Source organism: Antennarius striatus, chromosome 6 (assembly GCF_040054535.1).
Source record: "Antennarius striatus isolate MH-2024 chromosome 6, ASM4005453v1, whole genome shotgun sequence".
Lineage (NCBI taxonomy): Eukaryota > Metazoa > Chordata > Actinopteri > Lophiiformes > Antennariidae > Antennarius > Antennarius striatus.
In genome coordinates this window covers 17,805,089-17,824,459 of record NC_090781.1, presented here as the reverse complement: position 1 = coordinate 17,824,459, position 19,371 = coordinate 17,805,089, and the positions used below count along the sequence as shown (strand labels likewise).

At 41.7% G+C, this 19,371-nt stretch overlaps 1 protein-coding gene across 3 annotated transcripts in view; it reads right to left on the bottom strand.

The window, feature by feature from the left end:
* Nucleotides 1–19,371, bottom strand: part of plekhg2 (pleckstrin homology domain containing, family G (with RhoGef domain) member 2) — a 61,411-nt gene that overhangs the window by 30,032 nt on the left and 12,008 nt on the right. For 2 of the 3 annotated variants that reach the window (XM_068317112.1, XM_068317114.1), the window contains exons 3-4: nt 9,108–9,658; nt 2,918–3,018 (exon numbers count right to left, since the gene is read on the bottom strand). In XM_068317112.1, the coding sequence (XP_068173213.1) occupies nt 2,918–3,018; nt 9,108–9,658 (652 nt within the window). Of the gene's footprint in view, nt 1–2,917; nt 3,019–9,107; nt 9,659–10,502; nt 10,633–19,371 lie in introns of those variants that run through there. The other variant, XM_068317113.1, reaches the window with a different exon arrangement.

Below are 19,371 nucleotides of genomic sequence, written 5' to 3'. Positions count from 1 at the left end.
CACACACACACACACAGATGGGCAGACATTACAAGCCCGGAGTAGCTACATCATCCAGCATACCTTCAACATGAGCAACATGTGCGTGTGTGTGTGTGTGTGCGCGCGCGTGTGCAATGTGTGCGTGTGTGTGTGCGTGCGTGTGTGTGTGTGGAGGGAAGGGGTTTCTCTTATTTTCTCTCCTTCCTTGAACAAAGAAAGAGAACGAGAGAAAAACCAGGTCAAGCATTTTAGTCAAACTTTGCATGAAGCAGAGACAAAGAGAGGGAGACTCGAGCCTCTCACATTTATTGTTCCTGTCAGGATGGTTGCGCTTCGCCGGTCTGTGTAAACGTTACCACGCCGTAATGAGGCGTGGTTGTTGTTTCGCCTCTCAGCTGGCAGTAGATTTAGTGAGGGATCATTTATTTTAGCTGTCCTTCTTCACTTTGAAATTCATTTTGTCCATATTTGGGCAAAAACAAGCAATGCCACCAGAAACCACTGGGGGCAGTGTAGCAGTAATGTAAGCAAGACAAATGTCAAGTAATAAAGCAAGACAAAGGAGTGTCTAAATGTCGCCATATATTACATGGCCTTTGCCAAGCACATCACTGCCTCTGCCTTTACCGTCTTTTATGCATGGCTTCCTCGCATCCATTTTTGCTGCTGTCGAATCTTTTCAACATTAAAAACATTAGTGTCCCTAAAAAGAAATGTCCCTTTCATTGTGTTCACTGACATTTGCCATGTCATTCTTGAACACTGTCCCCAGTGGATTTGGATGGTGCTGCACCAATGAGCCGTATCATCTGACCATCTACTGACTTTTCTTTACATGCCATCTGAAATCTCACACTGCAGCCGCCACTGTTGCATCCACCGAGGGGTTGTGTTCTACCCATGCATGTTTGTCTGAAGGCCCACTGAGTCTTTAGCGAGAGCATACTCCATTAAATAGCACTTTCCCAGGATAGTTCTTTCTTTAATTTTTTTAATGTAGTTTTCTTTAACTTTTCAGGGAATCATGATGGACATCGATGTCTTGGTGTCTATGAGCTTCTGCAATTTGAGCTGGAACCAAATGACAATCTGGATCCACCAGATTTAAATGTTTGGCTGTTACAAATCCAGAACCCTTCCATTATGGTTGCAGGGCTCTGGGTTTGATTATGGATCAGGCTTGATTGAATTAAAGGGAACCGTTGGGACTTGGTGGATGGATGCGTACCAGTGAGTGTCGTGCCAGCTTTGTTCAGTGTAAACAAACAGGCGGTGTAGAGAAGGGTGGTCGTGATGGTGCTATATATGGACAGAGACAGGAGGCGGAGCATTGACGGGATTACTGCTTTTACAACTAAATAACATCATTAACTAAAATCAAAGAGAGAGCAAGAGACCGACAGAGAGAAAAAAGAGCGCAGGGGGGGGGGGGGTCCTTACTCTCCCTCTCTTTCTGTGTCACTCCCTCATTCTCATACAGTATTTCCCATGAGAACCAGGGGCAGGAAGCCTGGATGGAATGAAAACTGTGTGTGAACGCGTGTGTGTGTGTGTGTGTGTGTGTGTGTGTGTGTGTGTGTGTGTGTGTGTGTGTGTGTGTGTGTGTGTGTGTGTGTGTGTGTGTGTGTGTGTGTGTGTGTGTGTGTGTGTGTGTGTGTGTGTGTGTGTGGGTGTGTGTGTTGGAGCAAACACAAAGAAAGTGAAGTGTGAAAACAGGATTCTCAGCAGGACAGAGAAATAGAGACAGAGAGGGACGGACAGAGAAATAGAGAGAGAGAGAGAGAGAGAGTGTGTGTATGTGTGTGTGTGTGTGTGTGTGTGTGTGTGTGTGTGTGTGTGTGTGTGTGTGTGTGTGTGTGTGTGTGTGTGTGTGTGTGTGTGTGACATATTTGACCGGCTGCCTTCCCATGGTTTCAGAGCACATCGCTCCATAAAGTCACACTTTTCACACTGCCGTCTTTCCCAATGGCTCCAGTGAGTTCAACATCAGTGATTCAGTGAGCATCTCATTTCTTCAGCAAGTGGTCTCAGGTGGGCGGGGCACGCCTCTGAATGACTGTCACACAACTGACTGCAACATATTTTAAATACTTCGATGATTAAATTCTATGTTTTCAGAACATTGGGTATGTTTTGACGTGAGAAGCTACAGGAAGGGACGGAGAGCCAACCCTCCTCTCTGGCGCTGCAGACGTCTATAAAAACAACCATCATGCATTTCAACTGTGAGTGATATCCTGGTATGTTCGCCGGCGACTCTATCAAACAAGCGTGACACAGAGACAGGCACTCTCTCTCCAAATGTGTGAGGTTGGGCGTAATAGCACTCAGCATTCCTGGCATGGCCATATGAGCCCGACAGCTGCTGCACGCTTTCATTCTCAACCCACAGAGCAATGACAGGAATCAAACTGGCAGCTGTGGCAGCATCAGTGCCTTGCTCAGTTAATTTCTGCCTGTGCATTGCCCACCAGACATTTTCCAGACTCAACCCCAGCATAAACCCTCAATTTGACTTTCACCAGTGGAACAAGGCACACCAGAAAGAGGATCCCATCACAATGTTGGTCCAACATCTGTAGATGAGGCATTTTTGGACATGCCTTGTTCCATCAGTTATACTGTACGTGAAGATGATAATTATCCTCCCCTCATCCACATAGCAACTGTGCTCGATGTGACACATTCCTGGGGTAACGTTAGCAAACAAGAATGCACCATTGAACTAGCTGCATTCACCTCTAATCACCTCTTTTATTTCAAACAGTCTTATTTCCGGGTTGGGATTGACAAGAGTGCTGCTTTAATAAAGAGTTGATTCTTGATAAAGCATTTTTTAAATATATCTACTTCATTTCCTCAAGATGTGTTTTTCCTAGCATGATCAAAAATGAATGGTGAGATGTTGGTTGATCATAATGGCGAGTGGGTTTACCTGTTGAACTCATAGATGTCCTCTATGTTGCAGAACAGAGTGCTGACTTGGTCCGGTTTCAGCGGCAGAGCACCGCAGTCAATGATACAGCCGAGATAATCCTGCAGACACACAAAGAGGCAAAAAATTTAAATGTTGGAGATTCTTTGATCAGATAAAAAATATATACTTCATTAATTTTGTGTGAGTTGGTCTGGAATGATTTTAAATGAACAGAAAGAAAATATTCCAGGTTTATGTAAGCTGGACGTCATTTAATCATCCGTTTCCAGAACACTGTCTGCATAGTGAAGACATTTAATTCAGGGCACAGACTTTCAGTAATTAGACTGATCTGCAGGAGATGTTTCTGCTCCAACTGCAGGCTTTGACTGCACCTGCACGCTGGTTAATAAAGATGCCGCTATCGCTAGATGTTTTACAAGGAACTACAGGTACGCAAGTAAACATTGATATTAAGCAGACGATGAAACATCCGCAGCCTGAACCATTGTAAACACCACCCGTCAGCCAAGAATGCAGGCCTGGAGGTCTGTTTTTGATTGAATCACATCTCTAACGGAGATAAAGAATGAGATATTATATAAATCAACGTCTCTGTCTTGCATTTATAGACTCAGTAAACAAAAACATGTTATTTTAACGCTCCCAGCTTGACGCAATCACTTTTATAGCCTCAGGCTGTGTTGGTGGCATCCTGGTGATGAGAGATCTAGATCTCACTTACGTTATCAATTTATTTACATTTAAAGGGTTGTTGTGTCAGAGTTAAGTGAGGTGAATACGTGTCCATCTAGAGCTGGAAACAGGAGGAAACAGAAAACCTGACTCTATCCTGAGGCAACAAAGTCTGTCTTCCAAAACCTCCAGAGCTCCAAGTGAGCTCAAAGTGTGGTTGCACTTGTGTTGGCTATTGTCCGTCAATAAAAAGTCCACAAAAATTCTTACACTTGGGTTTCTGAATTTCTTTCTGATTAAACAAACAGGACATACGATGCTAATGACTGCACCCCAGAGGTGACTTTTGTTGGCGATGAAACAATCCAGGTTGTTTTCATGTGAAGCTGTGGATGGAGATCAAACTACTATCCATCTTTTCAATTCAACAAAGTACAATTTCTCAAAACAGTCTCTCAGATGTTTTTTAATCTCGTGTCCAAAGACAAAACACAGAGAGAAAGAAACCAGGAAAGATAAAAGGGGACCAGAGGGATGTCCTCCGCCAAGACTCAACAGTTTCCTCTTAACTAAATGAAACCCAAATCTAAAGTCCAATTATTAGCCTAACCCAATGAAGCCATCCACATCATAACTCAGCAGATCCGTTCTGGGTCTGTAGCTGAAATATCGGCCAAGCCGACAGATGTTTTCCTCCACATCTGTTCTTCATGTTGTTTGGCTGATATTTCAGTTCCACAATGAGAAGTAAAACGAGGATGTGAATGAAAATCCAGGTATATTGGAAATGACATGAAATGTACGAGAATGAAAACTGGACACTCCAAATAACAATGGAAACACTCCAAGATCTGATTGGTTCCCTCTTTGGCGCCAGCCTCGCCTTCCCACGTCCTTTCCTTGTAAAGCCTCAAATAGTTGATAAAAGATTAACAATAAAATGTGTAAAAGCTTTATCACACAACATCTGTCCCCCACCAGAACATCAAATCTCTACAATTCTGAAGGTGCCAACAGGAAAACACCTGAGCTGTCACACACAGTAAGTCAAACAGGAAACAACAAAGAAAAACAGGAAGTGTGAAGAACTTGTAGTCGGAGGTTTGACTGACAGACCACTGCAGATCAGTGGTTGCAAACAACCTTTTATGATGAAACTTTGAAATGAAACACCATCAAGATGCTTTCTAAGCTTCATTAAACAGCTGTAAAACAAGACGAGAGGATCTGAGGTGACACGATCATCTGTGAAAAGGCATTGATTGAAACTCTCACAAGCTTAACTCTATCAGCAACCCTGTCAGAGGCCACATGAGGTAATTTCCTGTGGCAACCAGTAATTAGATTACACTAGAGTGGAGTCAGGGGTGAGACACACAGGGTGAGAGAGACTGAGCAGAGACAGAGAGGACTTTCACCTCATCAGAAGATTTTATTAGTAACACACCAGCAAACTGATCTCGATTATATCCTGGTCACTGGAAGAACGACGTGATGCCCAGATTCTTAGAGTCATTTAGATTTGATCCAGAATTTCACGCTGCCGTGTTTTTCCTGATAGTTCTGTTAATATTACGAGAAAGAAATGCAATTTAATTGTTGCTTTAATCTGTGGATTCCACGCATTCTCAATGCAAGTGATTTAAAATGCAATTGATTTAAAATGCATAGGAAGAGTCACACATCCAGGAAATCGTATCAGATCCTAGAGTTAGTGAGTGAGTTGAGGTGTGATGACCTTAATAGGCACAGACAGAACACCTCTGTGGACATCAGACAAACTGAACTTCTAAAATACTTGCAACTCCTGAACAATCCAGAGCCTCTCATGTTAAATACATTTCTTCTCCTCCGTCAACCTTTTTTTCTGTTTTTTCCCTAAATTGGACACAAAAACAAGACCTCTGTGTGTGCGTGTGTGTGTGTGTGTGTGTGTGTGTGTGTGTGTGTGTGTCTGTGTGTGTGTGTGTGTGTGTGTGTGTGTGTGTGTGTGTGTGTGTGTGTGTGTGTGTGTGTGTGTGTGTGTGTGTGCGTGTGTGTGTATACGCACACATAATGAGGCATATAATGAGAGGTCTCGGCTGCATTCATCACCTTTTAAAGGCAAGGGGAAGCGGCACAAACACTGAGGGCACGATGGAGTGAGAGAGGGTAAGAGAGCGAAGAAAGAGAGAGAGATGAGTGAAAAATGAGAGTTGAACAGGGAAGAAGAAGACAGAAGGAATGAGGAAGAGAGTGATGTTAAGCTCTGCTCAGGAAAGGTTTGGCTAAAACAAACACCAGCAAAGACAGAAACACGGATAAGAAAGAAAGTTGACTCTTCTTGTTCTCCTTTTCTTCTCGTCCTTTCTCTACATCTTATCCATTTCTGTTTTTCCTCCCTTGCTCCCCCATCTCTCTCTCTCTCTCTCTCTCTCTCTCTCCCTCCCTCCCTCCCTCTCTCTCTCTCTCTCTCTCTCTCTCTCTCTCTCTCTCTCTCTCTCCTGCTCCCCCCTCAGTTTCCTGTCCCACTTGGCTGCAGGTCAACAGCAAGATCCAAACGTCTCATGTTCGCTGAGTTTTCTGGGTTCAAAAACGACATTGCTTGCTCCAAATCACATGAAATTGTTCCACTTATTTCTAATTTGGTTTCATTATTTCACGAATTTCCCCAAACGCTCCTGAAATGGGTTGGAAGAAAAAGAAACTTTGGTTGTCAAAAACGAATAAAAATCCAGTTGGAGTGATCGTATTTTTTAGAAACTGTAGATATGCGAGTGTGTCAGTGACAGAGGAGCTGTTTTCACTCTTCTCTTTAAAACACTCACTCACACACACACACACACACACACACACACACACACACACACACACACACACACACACACACACACACACACACACACACACACACACACACACACAGGCCTATTATGGTATTTGGTTCAGATTCCCACTGAGCGTGACATCATGTAGCCTCAATCAAAACCAGACTTCAGCAAAACCTCAAATACAGAGAGCAGCAGGAACGAAGGCTTACATTACAGGACAAAACACTCATCAGATCCTTTCCATCAGGAGCAGGAATGTTTGGGGCTGACCCTGTCATTCCTCACAATGAACCTGTGTCAATTCTGTTGATAAAAACTATGAGGAAAAACGACCTCTCTCCAAGACTAAGGTGAGACGACAATGAGACGACACGGATGTCATTACACCTGGATGTTTTTCTTCAGGTTAGAAGAGACTTGAAATCACAGGATTGGGAAGAATAATCCAGGCAGTAATTAGCCCCAGTGACAACTGCACTCGTTGTGGGATTGCACAGATGACCTTTGTTTTTGTTTTGTTTTTGTTTTTGTTTTGTTTTGTGTTTTGACCGTAAGCACTCCTCTCTGGGAACTAAATTGTCAGTCTTTATTAGAATTTCCTATTGTGAGCCAGAGAGGGAAGTGCTGCACCCCTGTTAGTTAAGGGGGAAAGCAAAAGGAGACAGGGAGAGAAAACACAAACAAGGTAGTGGATAGACAGGCAGTGCTGTTGGAGTGAAAAAGGTTTAGGCTGTTTTATTCTATCTTAGAACTGATGACCTTTGAGCGTCAGGAGGGATTAACCAACGAAGAAGAAAGATGTGGTGATGAGAGACGGAGCTGGAGGTCGGTCCTGCGTCGAAGGTCAGAGCGGGGAAACTGACAGACAGCTGATAAAGCTGATGACAGTTAGCCAAGCCGTGAGTGTGTGCATCGTGGCCGAGGATGAAAGCGGTAGTAAATTCTCTGTTTTACTTCAAAAGGATGTTTCACACTCCAGTCAGACAGATGGACGCAAACACACACAGAGTTTGGCCGACGCCCGCTGCACCTGGACCAATGACGGATGAAAGACGGACTATAAAAGCACTAGTCAGCAAATACTCCCAAAAAAAAGCATTTTCCATTAAAAAAAAACATATTTTACTGAAAGACTTCAAAGGTATCTCCAAAAGTATGTGAAACATTCTTCACTGGCACCACTAAAGTTCCTGTTCATGTGAATGAACATTTAATCCCAGCAATCCTTTAATATAAACGTTGATAAAGAAGCTTTTAAATAAGAGCAGATTACAGGAAAACAGGCCTCATTCTACACTTTAATCCCACATTCACCCTGACCTCACCCAAATTTCACTACAGTTTCCCCCTTTTTCACGTTTCCTGGTTTGAATTCAGTTGGTCCTGATGTTCAACCCAGATAATCTAATATTGATATTTGGTAGTTTAAGTCAGTGCTTTCCGAAGATCCAAGATCACAATAACCAATGTGAGCAACATCTTTGACAGAAATGGACCCACAAAATGAACAAAGAGTACAAGGACACGCTCTTCCTATTCTGAATTGTTTATCGTTGCTGCATAGAAAAATAAAGCAAGGGATTTTTTACTTAGCTTTCACAACCAGAACATTCTGTGGAGTACAGCCACCGCTCACAGTTTGAAACCGTGTTGTATCTTTGCTGCTGGGAGATCAAGCTGTTATTGGCCATTAACAAGTCAATCACTCGTGATGGAAACCATTCTTTTCCCTTTTCTCGGCTGCTTTAGGGCCCACTCCTCTGCAGGAGGAGGTGGGTGTGGGGAGCGAGGACACTTCCTAAAGCTTTGGCCCACATGTCTGAAATTTAAAGAGGTCTACTAGACAATATGGTCAATGCATATGTGACCATTTGCATATTCCAGCATGAAAGAGGGCTGATTGGTTGTTCTTCAAACACTCTTGATAAAGCTAGGCCAACGATGAACACATGTTGTTTAGTTTAACTTGTGATTAAAAGTCTCAGGCCAAAATCACCTTGGCCAAACAGAAAATCAGATCCTGGCGCCATGTATTGTATGCATTCAGGCCTTACAGATATTCTTCTACGTTTTTATACTGATATAACAGTAGAATACAGTCGAACGCGTACGCGCGTGTGTGTGTGTGTAGACCAGCTGCAGGTGAACTGGCCCAGAGGCATTCACACCTGGCCAATAAATCTCAACTACAGCTAGCCCCTCCCACCACACAGCTGTGTGCAGTGATGCAGCCTTGCCTTCGTCTTTGTTTTTATTAGAAACCGCAGCAGCGTCGTAATTGGCTGCCGGTATATTTAATGGGGCAAGCGCTTCAGAATATTATACCATAGTTTGGTTACCTTGGAAACCAATTTGTCACCAGCTGATGTGTGCTAGACCTCATGGTGAAGCTATTGTGTGTAATCTTGGAACTGGTAAAAATCCTTTAGAAAGCGTCTGGATCCAGATAATGATCCAGATCACCAACACAATCCAATAACTGGCTGGGTCAGACCATTCCTCTCCAACAGTGCCGCCAGCAGACAATCAATCTAACGCCAGTAAATTTCAACATCTCCTGGAGAAGATTTTAAATTAATAAAGAGTTTGACTCCACTTTTGAATTTATTCACACACTCAAAAAAATGGATTCGCCTCTCGAGATGCTTTCACTTTGCTGCTGGCGCTTTGTAGACATAAGTAACCACCAGACTGGTTCTTACCTCGACAATGCTCTTCAGATCTCTGACGTAGGCTTGCTCGGTCTCTACGATTTCCAACACAACTCGTTCCAAGCGGGAAAGCTGTCTGGGTTTGGCCAAAGCTGCTGCCTCTGGATTGGCTGAATGCCCATTAGTGGCATCGGTTCTACCAGTCACCTTGGCCAGACAGACCCCACTTCCTGTTCCTCCTCCACTACCAGGAACTCCACAGGCATGTGGCGTGACCAGGGGTGTGAGGTCCAAGCTGATGTCCGAGCCATTTCTCTTCGGCGTGGATGATGATGACGATGAGGAAGAGGCATTGTAGGTAGGCACAGTGCCATACGGTAGAGAGGAAGAAGAGGAGGAGGAGGAAGAAGAGGAATGGGAAGTATCCTGAAGGGAGACAGAGGAGGCAGAAGAGGAGAGGGAAAGGGAGGCGGGACGTTCGCTGTCCGAGCAGACTGTGTTGACGGAGGTGCAGGAGGAGGACGAGGCTCCTCGGTCCACTGACGACATCATCCGACCCACAATCCCACTCAGAGACGAGACTGAGGAGGGACGCTTGGCAGCTGCAAAGACAAAAGATGAAGTTAGTCCATCAGCTGATGTTACGTAAAAAACAACAGAACCTCAACCAAAATATCTGCTTTATACTCAGGCTTTCCCAGAAGGGTTCATCAATCCTACAACTCCACTATGATATGCCCGTAGGCATTTACAGTAGATCAAAGAAGTCACATGACACATGTTCAGTTTAACAAATCTCTTATTAAATGAGCGTAAGAGACTGCAATCATGTGCTGATAGTGTAATATTTATTTGTGTGTCATCTGCATAAGTATGGTAAGAGATGTTAAAATAAGTGTTGGCTTGTCAACAGAAGTGGCTCGAGAGCGGACCCTTGCCACATTAAATTTTTCTTTGCACAGATTCTAATTTATCAACTGATAATTTAATTACAAATTAATCCCAGTTATAAAAGAGTGATTTCAAACCATTGAGCACAGTAGGGAAAAAAATCGTGTCCACTTTTCCAGTCTGTCCATCATGAATAGAGAAGCTGAGATTTAGTCCAATACAGAGTCAGTGTAACAGAACCATGAGGGCACCCAAGAGAGAACATATCCCCTCCAAGGTTTAACAGCCCACTTTAATTCAGTCAAGCCTTATCCATAAATCAAACCCAAAGCCCTATCTTATAATATTAAAGAAAGTGAAGAAAAGAATTTTGGACCTGACTTTATATTCAGATCCAAACCAAATTTAAAGTCGTCTACTCAAAACCCTGAGCCATTCTGCCACCGATTTGCACGCAAATCTGTTTTGGCACAATCTTGCTGACAATCCAAGAAATGAACACACTTTAAAAAACAACCTCTTTGGTGCAGCAGTGAAGACATATTTAGGTGTTACCTTGTTTGCTGCTCTGTTGTTCATCAGACTGAACTCAGCTGGATGGATTACAAACATCTGGGAATGTGTGTTTGTGTTGCCATCAAGACACCTGCACTCTTAAGCCGTTCCCCAAAAACTGCCAGTCAACAAGATGGCTAACACAAACTTCATGTCAAAAACACAAAGCAGCACAATCTATCTGCCCGCCTGCCAATCATATCATCCTCTAGGCTGCTTCACCTCCTCACAAACAGGAAGCGTCAAGTGAGAAGACATGCTTCCGGTCTCTGTGGTAATTTTCTGAACAGTGAAGCAAACCTGCAGCTTTCCTCCTCAGGGAGAACAGGAAGCAGAGCATCGGATCATGACTGACAGTTCCTCATGTTGCATCCTGCATGTGAGATAAGTGATGCATCCTACAGAATGATATTTGCATTGGTTTTTAACTTTTTCCAACCAGTCACATTCTATACATCAGCCCTGAAACCATCACCTCACCTGTTTGTGTGTTTTAAATGTTTTCATACAATTACGCGTCTAATACTCCTTTTTTATAGAACAGTCATTTAGCAAATGAGCCTAGCATAAACCTGAGCATCAATTCAGATTGGATGATGGCTGTTAGCGTTGGGCTTTGCAAAAGTAGTTGCTGTATAACAGTTATATGGAAAGAAATTGAAAGAAGTACAGCACATTTAGACAGAGGGTATCATTCAATATACTGTATGCTATTATCAAATGTAAGAGCTTAGTTCAGACATCAGCTGGGTGAAGTGAGCCATTAATGGGTATGACATCACTACAGTTACTTTTTCCATCATGATATAAATTGATAAATAACAGGTCTTTCCATCTAATGACCTGAAATTTGACGCCAAGGAACCCAAGTCTTAAATGATGAAAGACATTTTTAGTCATCGTCAAACCAATTAAATCATGCTGGGTGGGATTGAAGCAGGCAGTTAAACCAAATAAACCTCAATGCCTATGATTAAACGTTGGCTGAACTCAGGTATACTTAAATCAATACCACAATACAAGACACAGAAGGCATAATTAAGACGAAGACTTTGTGGTGTCAGACGCAGTGATGACATCAAGTCTTCATGACAGTGACAGTTTTCTCCTCCCATTCATCTCCTCTCATAAAACACTTTCACTCAGACTCCAAATGGAATCATACTTTTCCCTTCATTCATGAGAACCCATAATCAAATCACTTCCAGTTTCAACCCAGACAACAACACACCTGTCCTGACTGAAAGCTGGAGAACAATTTAAAGTTCATTAGTGTTTGAATTCCAGACACCCTGGCAGGAGGAATTTCCGAGCGGGGTGTTAAATGAGAGCATTTTCCTATACGCTCCCTCATTTTGTTCCTCTTAGCCGACACTTCGCCTTCGTAAGAGCGCAGATTGTTAAAGGAATCTTTTTAACAGCTGCCAACAGCCATAAAACCTCTGCATGCATCCACGGGGTGACGCCAACTCATGCATGTGATTCAGAGAGTTGTTGCTCTTTTTCCACATGAAGAGGTAATGTTTGACTTGGAAAACCACTGACATACTTTGTAAAAAAAAAGGATTTCATCCCGCACACCTCAGCTGTTCAAAGTTCTCATCACTAATCATTGTTAAATCATTGTTTCATCGTGAAATTAGACAAGGTGTCTGCATTGGCAACCAACTCTCTTGGGGTACCGTTGACAGCTGAAGCTATTATTAGCCACGCAGCAGACATATGTAGTATAAAAGTTGAAAATTTTTTGCCCATTTGTCCAACTTATACATAAAATCCTGGACAATCCTCTATCCATAGACACAGACCTCCACACGCCCAACAGAGGCACTGATTTGTCCATAAGAGGGAAGTAAGTAGTCGAAGAGGATGTGGCTGGAATACTGCAGCTAGTAAATAAAAAGCAGCCGATTTTACTTATCTAATTTAACACAACATATCAAATGCACTTTGATACGCATTTAGGAACTTTGCTCCAAGTCTATATGAAACAGGAAACACCGCACCACCATCAGCATATTTGTCTCTGCCACTTCCTATCTCCCTCCATCATCTGTAATCGATGAGTTTCAGTTTAAAGATGTGTTGAAGGCAGCAGAAACTCAGAGGAGCACTAAACTGATCTCCTGATCCCTGCTGACGTCACTCATACTCCCTCACGCGCTTCCTTCTCTCTCTTTGTTATCAGGTCTGACACTGCTTCAAGACCAAAACCAGTATGACTTCATCCTCATGCTATAAACAGGACCAAGAGCCGACCTCATTGCTCCATCATTATATCGGCTGAGGGAGGAATGGTGTGCTTGGAAACGACAGCAGAGAAACAGAAGAAAAAAGTACAATCAGGCATGTCAATTTTAAAAGGCTCATTTATGTCCTATTTACGAAAAAATTTTATTTTAGTTCCAAATGATATATTTGTCCTCACAGGAGGTAGGCAACATCCATACATCTTGCAGAGGTTTGCGAATAAATGAGTATGTTTCATTATGGAGCAAGGAAGGAAGATGGGCATGTGCCATAAAATGAGCTGCCACTTTTTGGAGTGGACTTGGATAAAAAAAAAATATTTTCAATTAATTTCTTCAGTGAAGAATATGTGACTCCACTAATTCCAAATTCAGAAGGCCTCAGATTGTTCCCTGAGGAATTCAGGATGTTCTTTCGTTGTCCAGGAACACATGGCGAGTCTTCAAACACAACACCGCCTTCTAATTTTCATGTTCCAGTGTTGTGAAGTGTGTCAGGAACATGATCTACACATCAGGGGGACTTGCTCCATTACATTACATAACAGTGTGTGTGTGAGGGATAATAGCTGACATCCACCTTTAAAATAAAACCCTCTGGGAGTTGAGGTCACTTAAACTTATGGTCAGTTAAAATGAAAACAAGTATAGAATTAAATTTCTTTTTTTTCCATGGAAAATAGGGAAAAATAGGCAAATTATTAATTTTCTTGAAGATGAGACAATCAGTAATCATCTTGTCTTCAGCTGCTTATCTGAATCTGGTTCATGGGTTCAAGCTGGAGTCTACTACCTGAGTGTGAGCGGAGGTGGGGTACTCACCAGCTAATTTGCCAGTTTATTGCAGATTTATAATTGCATATGATGCTCAAATAATTCAATGATCATATGGAGCTCTTTAAAGTACATCCAACTGACTGACATCCAACTATGTCGTTTTTTTGTGAAAAACGTTTCCTAAAGTGATTGAGCTCCAGAGGCGTGTTTAGGGTGGAATTCCCCTTTAAATACATGCTGTGAAACTACACAGTGGAGAGGATTCCATGGTGTGATTACAGTAATAAGAGAGCCCTCCGCGTTGTCATTATGTGTTCAATGGTGATGTAACGCGTCTGCGCTTCAACACAAACTTACGTTTATCTGAAATGAACAAATTAGGACCTGTTTGAGCTGCTTTACGACAAACACTGTGGTGCTTTCAGAGGAAACAAGCAGAGATGAACAGGTAGAATACAGTTTGTTCATTTTGTTTCTAAAAAGTTTTAAATGGCAGGATGGACATGACGGCCACTGTTTTTTCCCATCGTTTTTATTTTGGGGGATAATAAAATGAATATTCTGAGATACAGAGACTCAACACAACAGTTCATGGAAAAGTCCTGCATCATCATCTCTACTAAAGGAAGCTGTTTATTTAAGGAGCTCACTGATCTTTAAGATTTTTGCAGATGTGAAGAGGAGGGCCAGCTACTTCTGCCAAGTTAAAGGATGAGTCTGGTGGGACTTGAACCCACAACCTTTGAATTGCTTGCCTCATTGCTCTCTTCTAGAAGTCCAACATGCTATCCATTACGCCACAGAGCCACATGCATGGTGTTCTCCCCATATTAAAACCAGTGTCCCGTTGCATCCATATAACAGCTGGGGTTGATAACCACCACCATCAGCCCCAAAAATCCCAGTTTGGTTTCATGGCTGCAGAGAGCAGCATCCCAAACCTTTTGGGTCTTATGGAAATAGTTCTGTGCTACTGGAACCACATTTAAACTGATTTCTTTTGTGATTTCACTGTTGCAAATGGCTGAATATTAATTGAGACCGCTGTATCTTGTTAATTTTCTCTAGAGTTTGTCTTTTCAGGTGCTGTAACGTCCAACATCATTTGATAAAATATCACAAACCATCTTAATCTACTTAATCTTCCTATGTAACTAACCCCATTTTATGGATGGGATTAGTTACGTAGGAAGGCAACCCCACCTCTGAACATTTCTAATAAAGAATAATTCTGTTACATAGATCTAAAGTTGGAATATGCCCCACAGCAACTTCGCCCTCCATTTGAGCTTAAACCTCAAACCTTAAACATTTTGGAAGAAATCCATTTCACACCACAGTGGCTCTAAAGATAAACGAGGACTGACAGAGAAACAATGACAGCAGTGAAATGCAATGAAAACACCAAATGTTTAAATAGTTTCAATGTAAGTTTGCCATAAATCACAGACTGGAGAACAAAATAAAATCTCTGAACAGCTTTGAGTGTTTGGAGCGACAAGCTCAAGCTTCAGAGTTATGCATTAGCAGCTACATTTAGCAATAAAAAGCAAAGCTTTCACAAAGAGCAATCTGCTAAAACTAGCTGCGGGTTGTTGATAAGCTGATTTATGTGCTGTAACTTGATAAAATTTGCTAACATTGCTCTGAATTTTCCTCAGGATTAATAAAGTGTATATCTATTTCGGATTAGCAAGATAGTATTTCCTAACATGTTGATTTTCTGGCACATTTTCTGTTAAATAACTCAAATTAACATGCAACTCAAATTATCATCTTCAGCTAGTATCACAGCATGCTAAGATTTGCTAACCTTGTGATATTTTACACATACACCATTAATCAGTAGACAAGTACATCTACATCTATTGGGAATGTTGGAATTTTCCCTTTAGCGGAACAGGATCAAATGTTAAAAAAGTGAAAGCAATCAGGCGGCAGTGGAGACAAAGGGTTGTGTTGACGAAGACAGAGACAGGAAGTCTTGTATCATCATTTACAGGACAGGCGACCGATGTTACGACGCGCCCATGTGACCTTTGAACCCTTCACAATACAGTGCCAAACACAAACATTCAGTGCCACGGTGTTTACATTCATTCTTCCAGCAGGCGTGAACTCTCTGACCCCATCTGCTAACTTCAAATGTAAGCAAATCATTTAACCGATTTCACATCAAGTTCCTTAAAAAAAATAAGAAATTATGAAGCGAAACCCGTGATATTTTATATTTTTTGTCATTGTGGACAAACTTTTTTTTCAATGATCCTCTATTAAGAAGAACATTTAATTCACACGTAAGACTAATTCAATGTCATCAGTTCGAGTATTCTGCCGGCATTAAGATATAGGCTATTGCACACCTGACCTCACCACTGGAAACATGTTTATTTCCTTTCAAATTAAACTCATATGAAGCAGACGACATGTGGATAATTCCTCTGTGAAATATAAGAAATTAAATATACCGTATGTGTTTTTCCTCTTTGGAATTTCTGCTGAAACCTTTTCTACATTTTTTTCTGCCACCACTAAATAAAAATCTAAACGTCTGTGGTCTGTTTTCAAGAATGCAGACCTCGAAGGGGGGAAAGCGGGGGGCGGGGGGATACAGTTGTGGAATCAAAGTTCAGCTTTGTTTCATAGAAGGCTAGGCGTCACTAAGAGCACAAGCCCCCACCAAAGCAAGCTCAGTTTCCCCATTAGGTCATTGCACTAAACCCAACAGTCTCCTGATAGTTCTGGTCGTGCATTTTGCGCAGTGCCCAGTTTATATGAAGCATTACTGGATAAATCCTCTTTACAGTGTGTTCATACTGAAAAAGAAGGAAGCTCAGTACTGCACAATTGCATGAAATTTAATGCCAAGCAGGCAAATGTTATGGCTGATCAACAGGATGTTTGGTTTTCTGACATACTGTATCTGTGACTTCCACCAAAAACACAAGGCATTACTTGATCATGGCGGAAAGAGACTGTTGGTTTTGTTTTTTGTTGGTTTGTCGCAATTATTTCCATGAATGAAGGGAGAGACACAAAGTCAAATCATGCTGAAGCATGAAAAACTCAAAAGATTATCCTCTGACTCACTCAGATCAACAGGCTCACATTTCCTTTCCTCTGTGACATCAACGTTTCACTGACCTGTAATGACGTCGCAAATGGCCTGTTTTCATCCTCTCTGTGCCACCTCCTTTAGGATTTCAATGACTCTTCATGTTTTATTGACGTCAAAAGACACTCCTCAATAGAGGTGAAACATCTTCAGACCCTAAACAGAATCCAGTTACTTCATATTCAACTTTCACGTGGACCTGCTGGGTTCTTTTGTTTTGTTTTGTTTTGTTTTTTTCATTTTGGCAGTGAAACAGGATGTGGTCATGACCTCCTCTGGGGATCTAAGAATACATGGGGGTGCATTAATAAGCTTCTGATTTATTTTATTTTAATGATATAATTCACTTACATCTTCTCATTGAGGAAGCTTGTGTCTCTTTGGGGATCTGTGGTCATGTCTATTTTGAGAAATGGATGCCAATAATGTTAAAAGTCTATAGTTTGAATCAAATCGGCTGAAACCACTCTTCCCAGTTCCTGGAATGTTTCTTTCTGGCTGTTTTTGCTTTTGTAACTGGTTTTGCTGTGTTTTCAGTCTAAACTCTGAGGTCGGCTTGTCGCCTGTTACTTATTATGTTCTATATGTTTGTCATTATGGTAATAGCAGCAGGGAGGCATCAGAAAGCAGCCAATCACAGATGAGAACACAACTGGAGTTAAAAATAACGGAATTCTCCCTTCACTTCAGCTTCTCCTCTGTCCTCTTCGCCTCCTCACACGAGAAGCCTCCTCCTCCCTCCTCTCCACCTCTTCCTCTTCCTCTCTGGTCCTAATCTATCCTTCATCTTACCATGTTATCTTGGGCGTTCTCTCTATTTTCTGCTTCACTCTTTTCTATAGTTATAATCAACAGAACTGCTGTGGCATTTTATTGTGCGTGCATGTGTACCGAAACACCGTTCAGTGCTACACTTTATCACCACAAACCATACAACTTCCTGCACACAGAAAATATTGGTGTGTGTGTGTGTGTGTGTGTGTGTGTGTGTGTGTGTGTGTGTGTGTGTGTGTGTGTGTGTGTGGGTGTGTGTGTGTGTGTGTGCGCAACTGCCGACATACCAATTCTGCATGAATGCAAGGATCAGGGATGTGTGTGTTTTTTTCTAAACAAATGCTGCCTCTATGGTTTTAACACATTTCACTCTGGAGTTCAGCCACCCCCCCAGCCACGAAAAGTCTAAATGATTTTCACCTGATCAACGTCCAAAATGCTTTAGAACTGCTCCATATCACCACTGCTTTTAACACAAGCGCCATAATATAGATCTGGAAGAGTGAGTGCGAATTTGTTTAAATTACACTTAGAAACTAGGGACTACTTTATGTTGATTGGTGATTTTATCCGCGCAAAGATTAACGGTGTTCCCCTTGGGTCCACTCTCGGGCCCCCTCTGTTCTTGCTAATTCTTACGATATGGATTTTTTTTCATCTCTTCCCAAAGGTATCCAGATGATAGACAACTATATATTACAGTGTTGTCACTTTTACTGAATAGGTGTGTTGATAAACTCATTGAAAGATTTCTACAACCTTACAACAAATAATTTAAAGAGAAACTGACTCACCTTTTACCACCTTAAAAATATCGCAATAATTAATTTGAAAAAACTACAAGTACCTGAGATCTCATTTAAATCACACCTAAAATTGGATTGACTTCTGCAGCTTTCTCACAAATTTATGGTTATGTTATTTTCATGCCTGGGATTATTGTTGCAATTGAATGTATTCTAATGTCATGTTTTAACCAGTCTCCGTTCTATAAGAAAAGCTATTAAAAACACTTTTATGTTTGAATGGTGCTCAGTGTGTGTGTGTACGTGTGTGTGTGCGTGTGTGTGTGTGTGTGTTTGTGTAAACATCTGTTGCCTCTACTATGATTGCAGTGTGTTCTGGTATGTTTCTCTGTGTGTGAAGGCTAACTATGGACGCCAATATAACAACCCAGCAACTAAACAGCATGTGGGATCCCAGCATTCTGTGTGTAATTACACATCATTACTGAGTCTGTGTGTGTGTTTGCGTGTGTGTGTGCGTGTATGTGTGTTTGTGTGTTTGTGTGTGTGTGTCCATTTGGCTTCGCTCCCTGCTTTGTGACAGGAAGTCACAGCTCAGAGAGGAAATTGATCCAAGACTCAAAACACTGAAATAAATCTGGTTAAAATGACTTTCAGTGGAGAAATAAAGAAAAAAAAGTTACTCCCTGGAAGCAGCAGGAACAAATATGCTTTATATGAAATCTAATGTCTTCGTTTTATAGTCTGATTAAATGTTTGTACAGTTTGGGTTTTTAAGAGGCGTCTGACTCAGTAAAGATGGGACTCAAACCTACCAGACGCTGTTCACACCTGCTACCTAATCATTCACACCTAGAATGATAATACATCTTCACATCACTGGAGGTTATAAATCTGATCACGCTTTCCATCTTTTTATGCAATTAATGTTATTTCATCACAAACATCTCATAGACTTCAGCATTATTCTAGGGGTTACTGCCGACATGGGCTGTAACAATAGTTGTATAATATTTCAGTTTACTGTATTTTCTAAATGTTTTTAATGTTTAACTTCCATTGAATTTCTTTTTAAGGGTCTGAGCGCAGATGTTACTGAGGTTAAAAGTCTCCTAACAGGCTGGTGCAACGCTGTTGACAAACTTATTCTCTCTAAAACTAAATGTGGCACATTTAACACCAAAATCACAAGAGTTAAAATTTCCTGC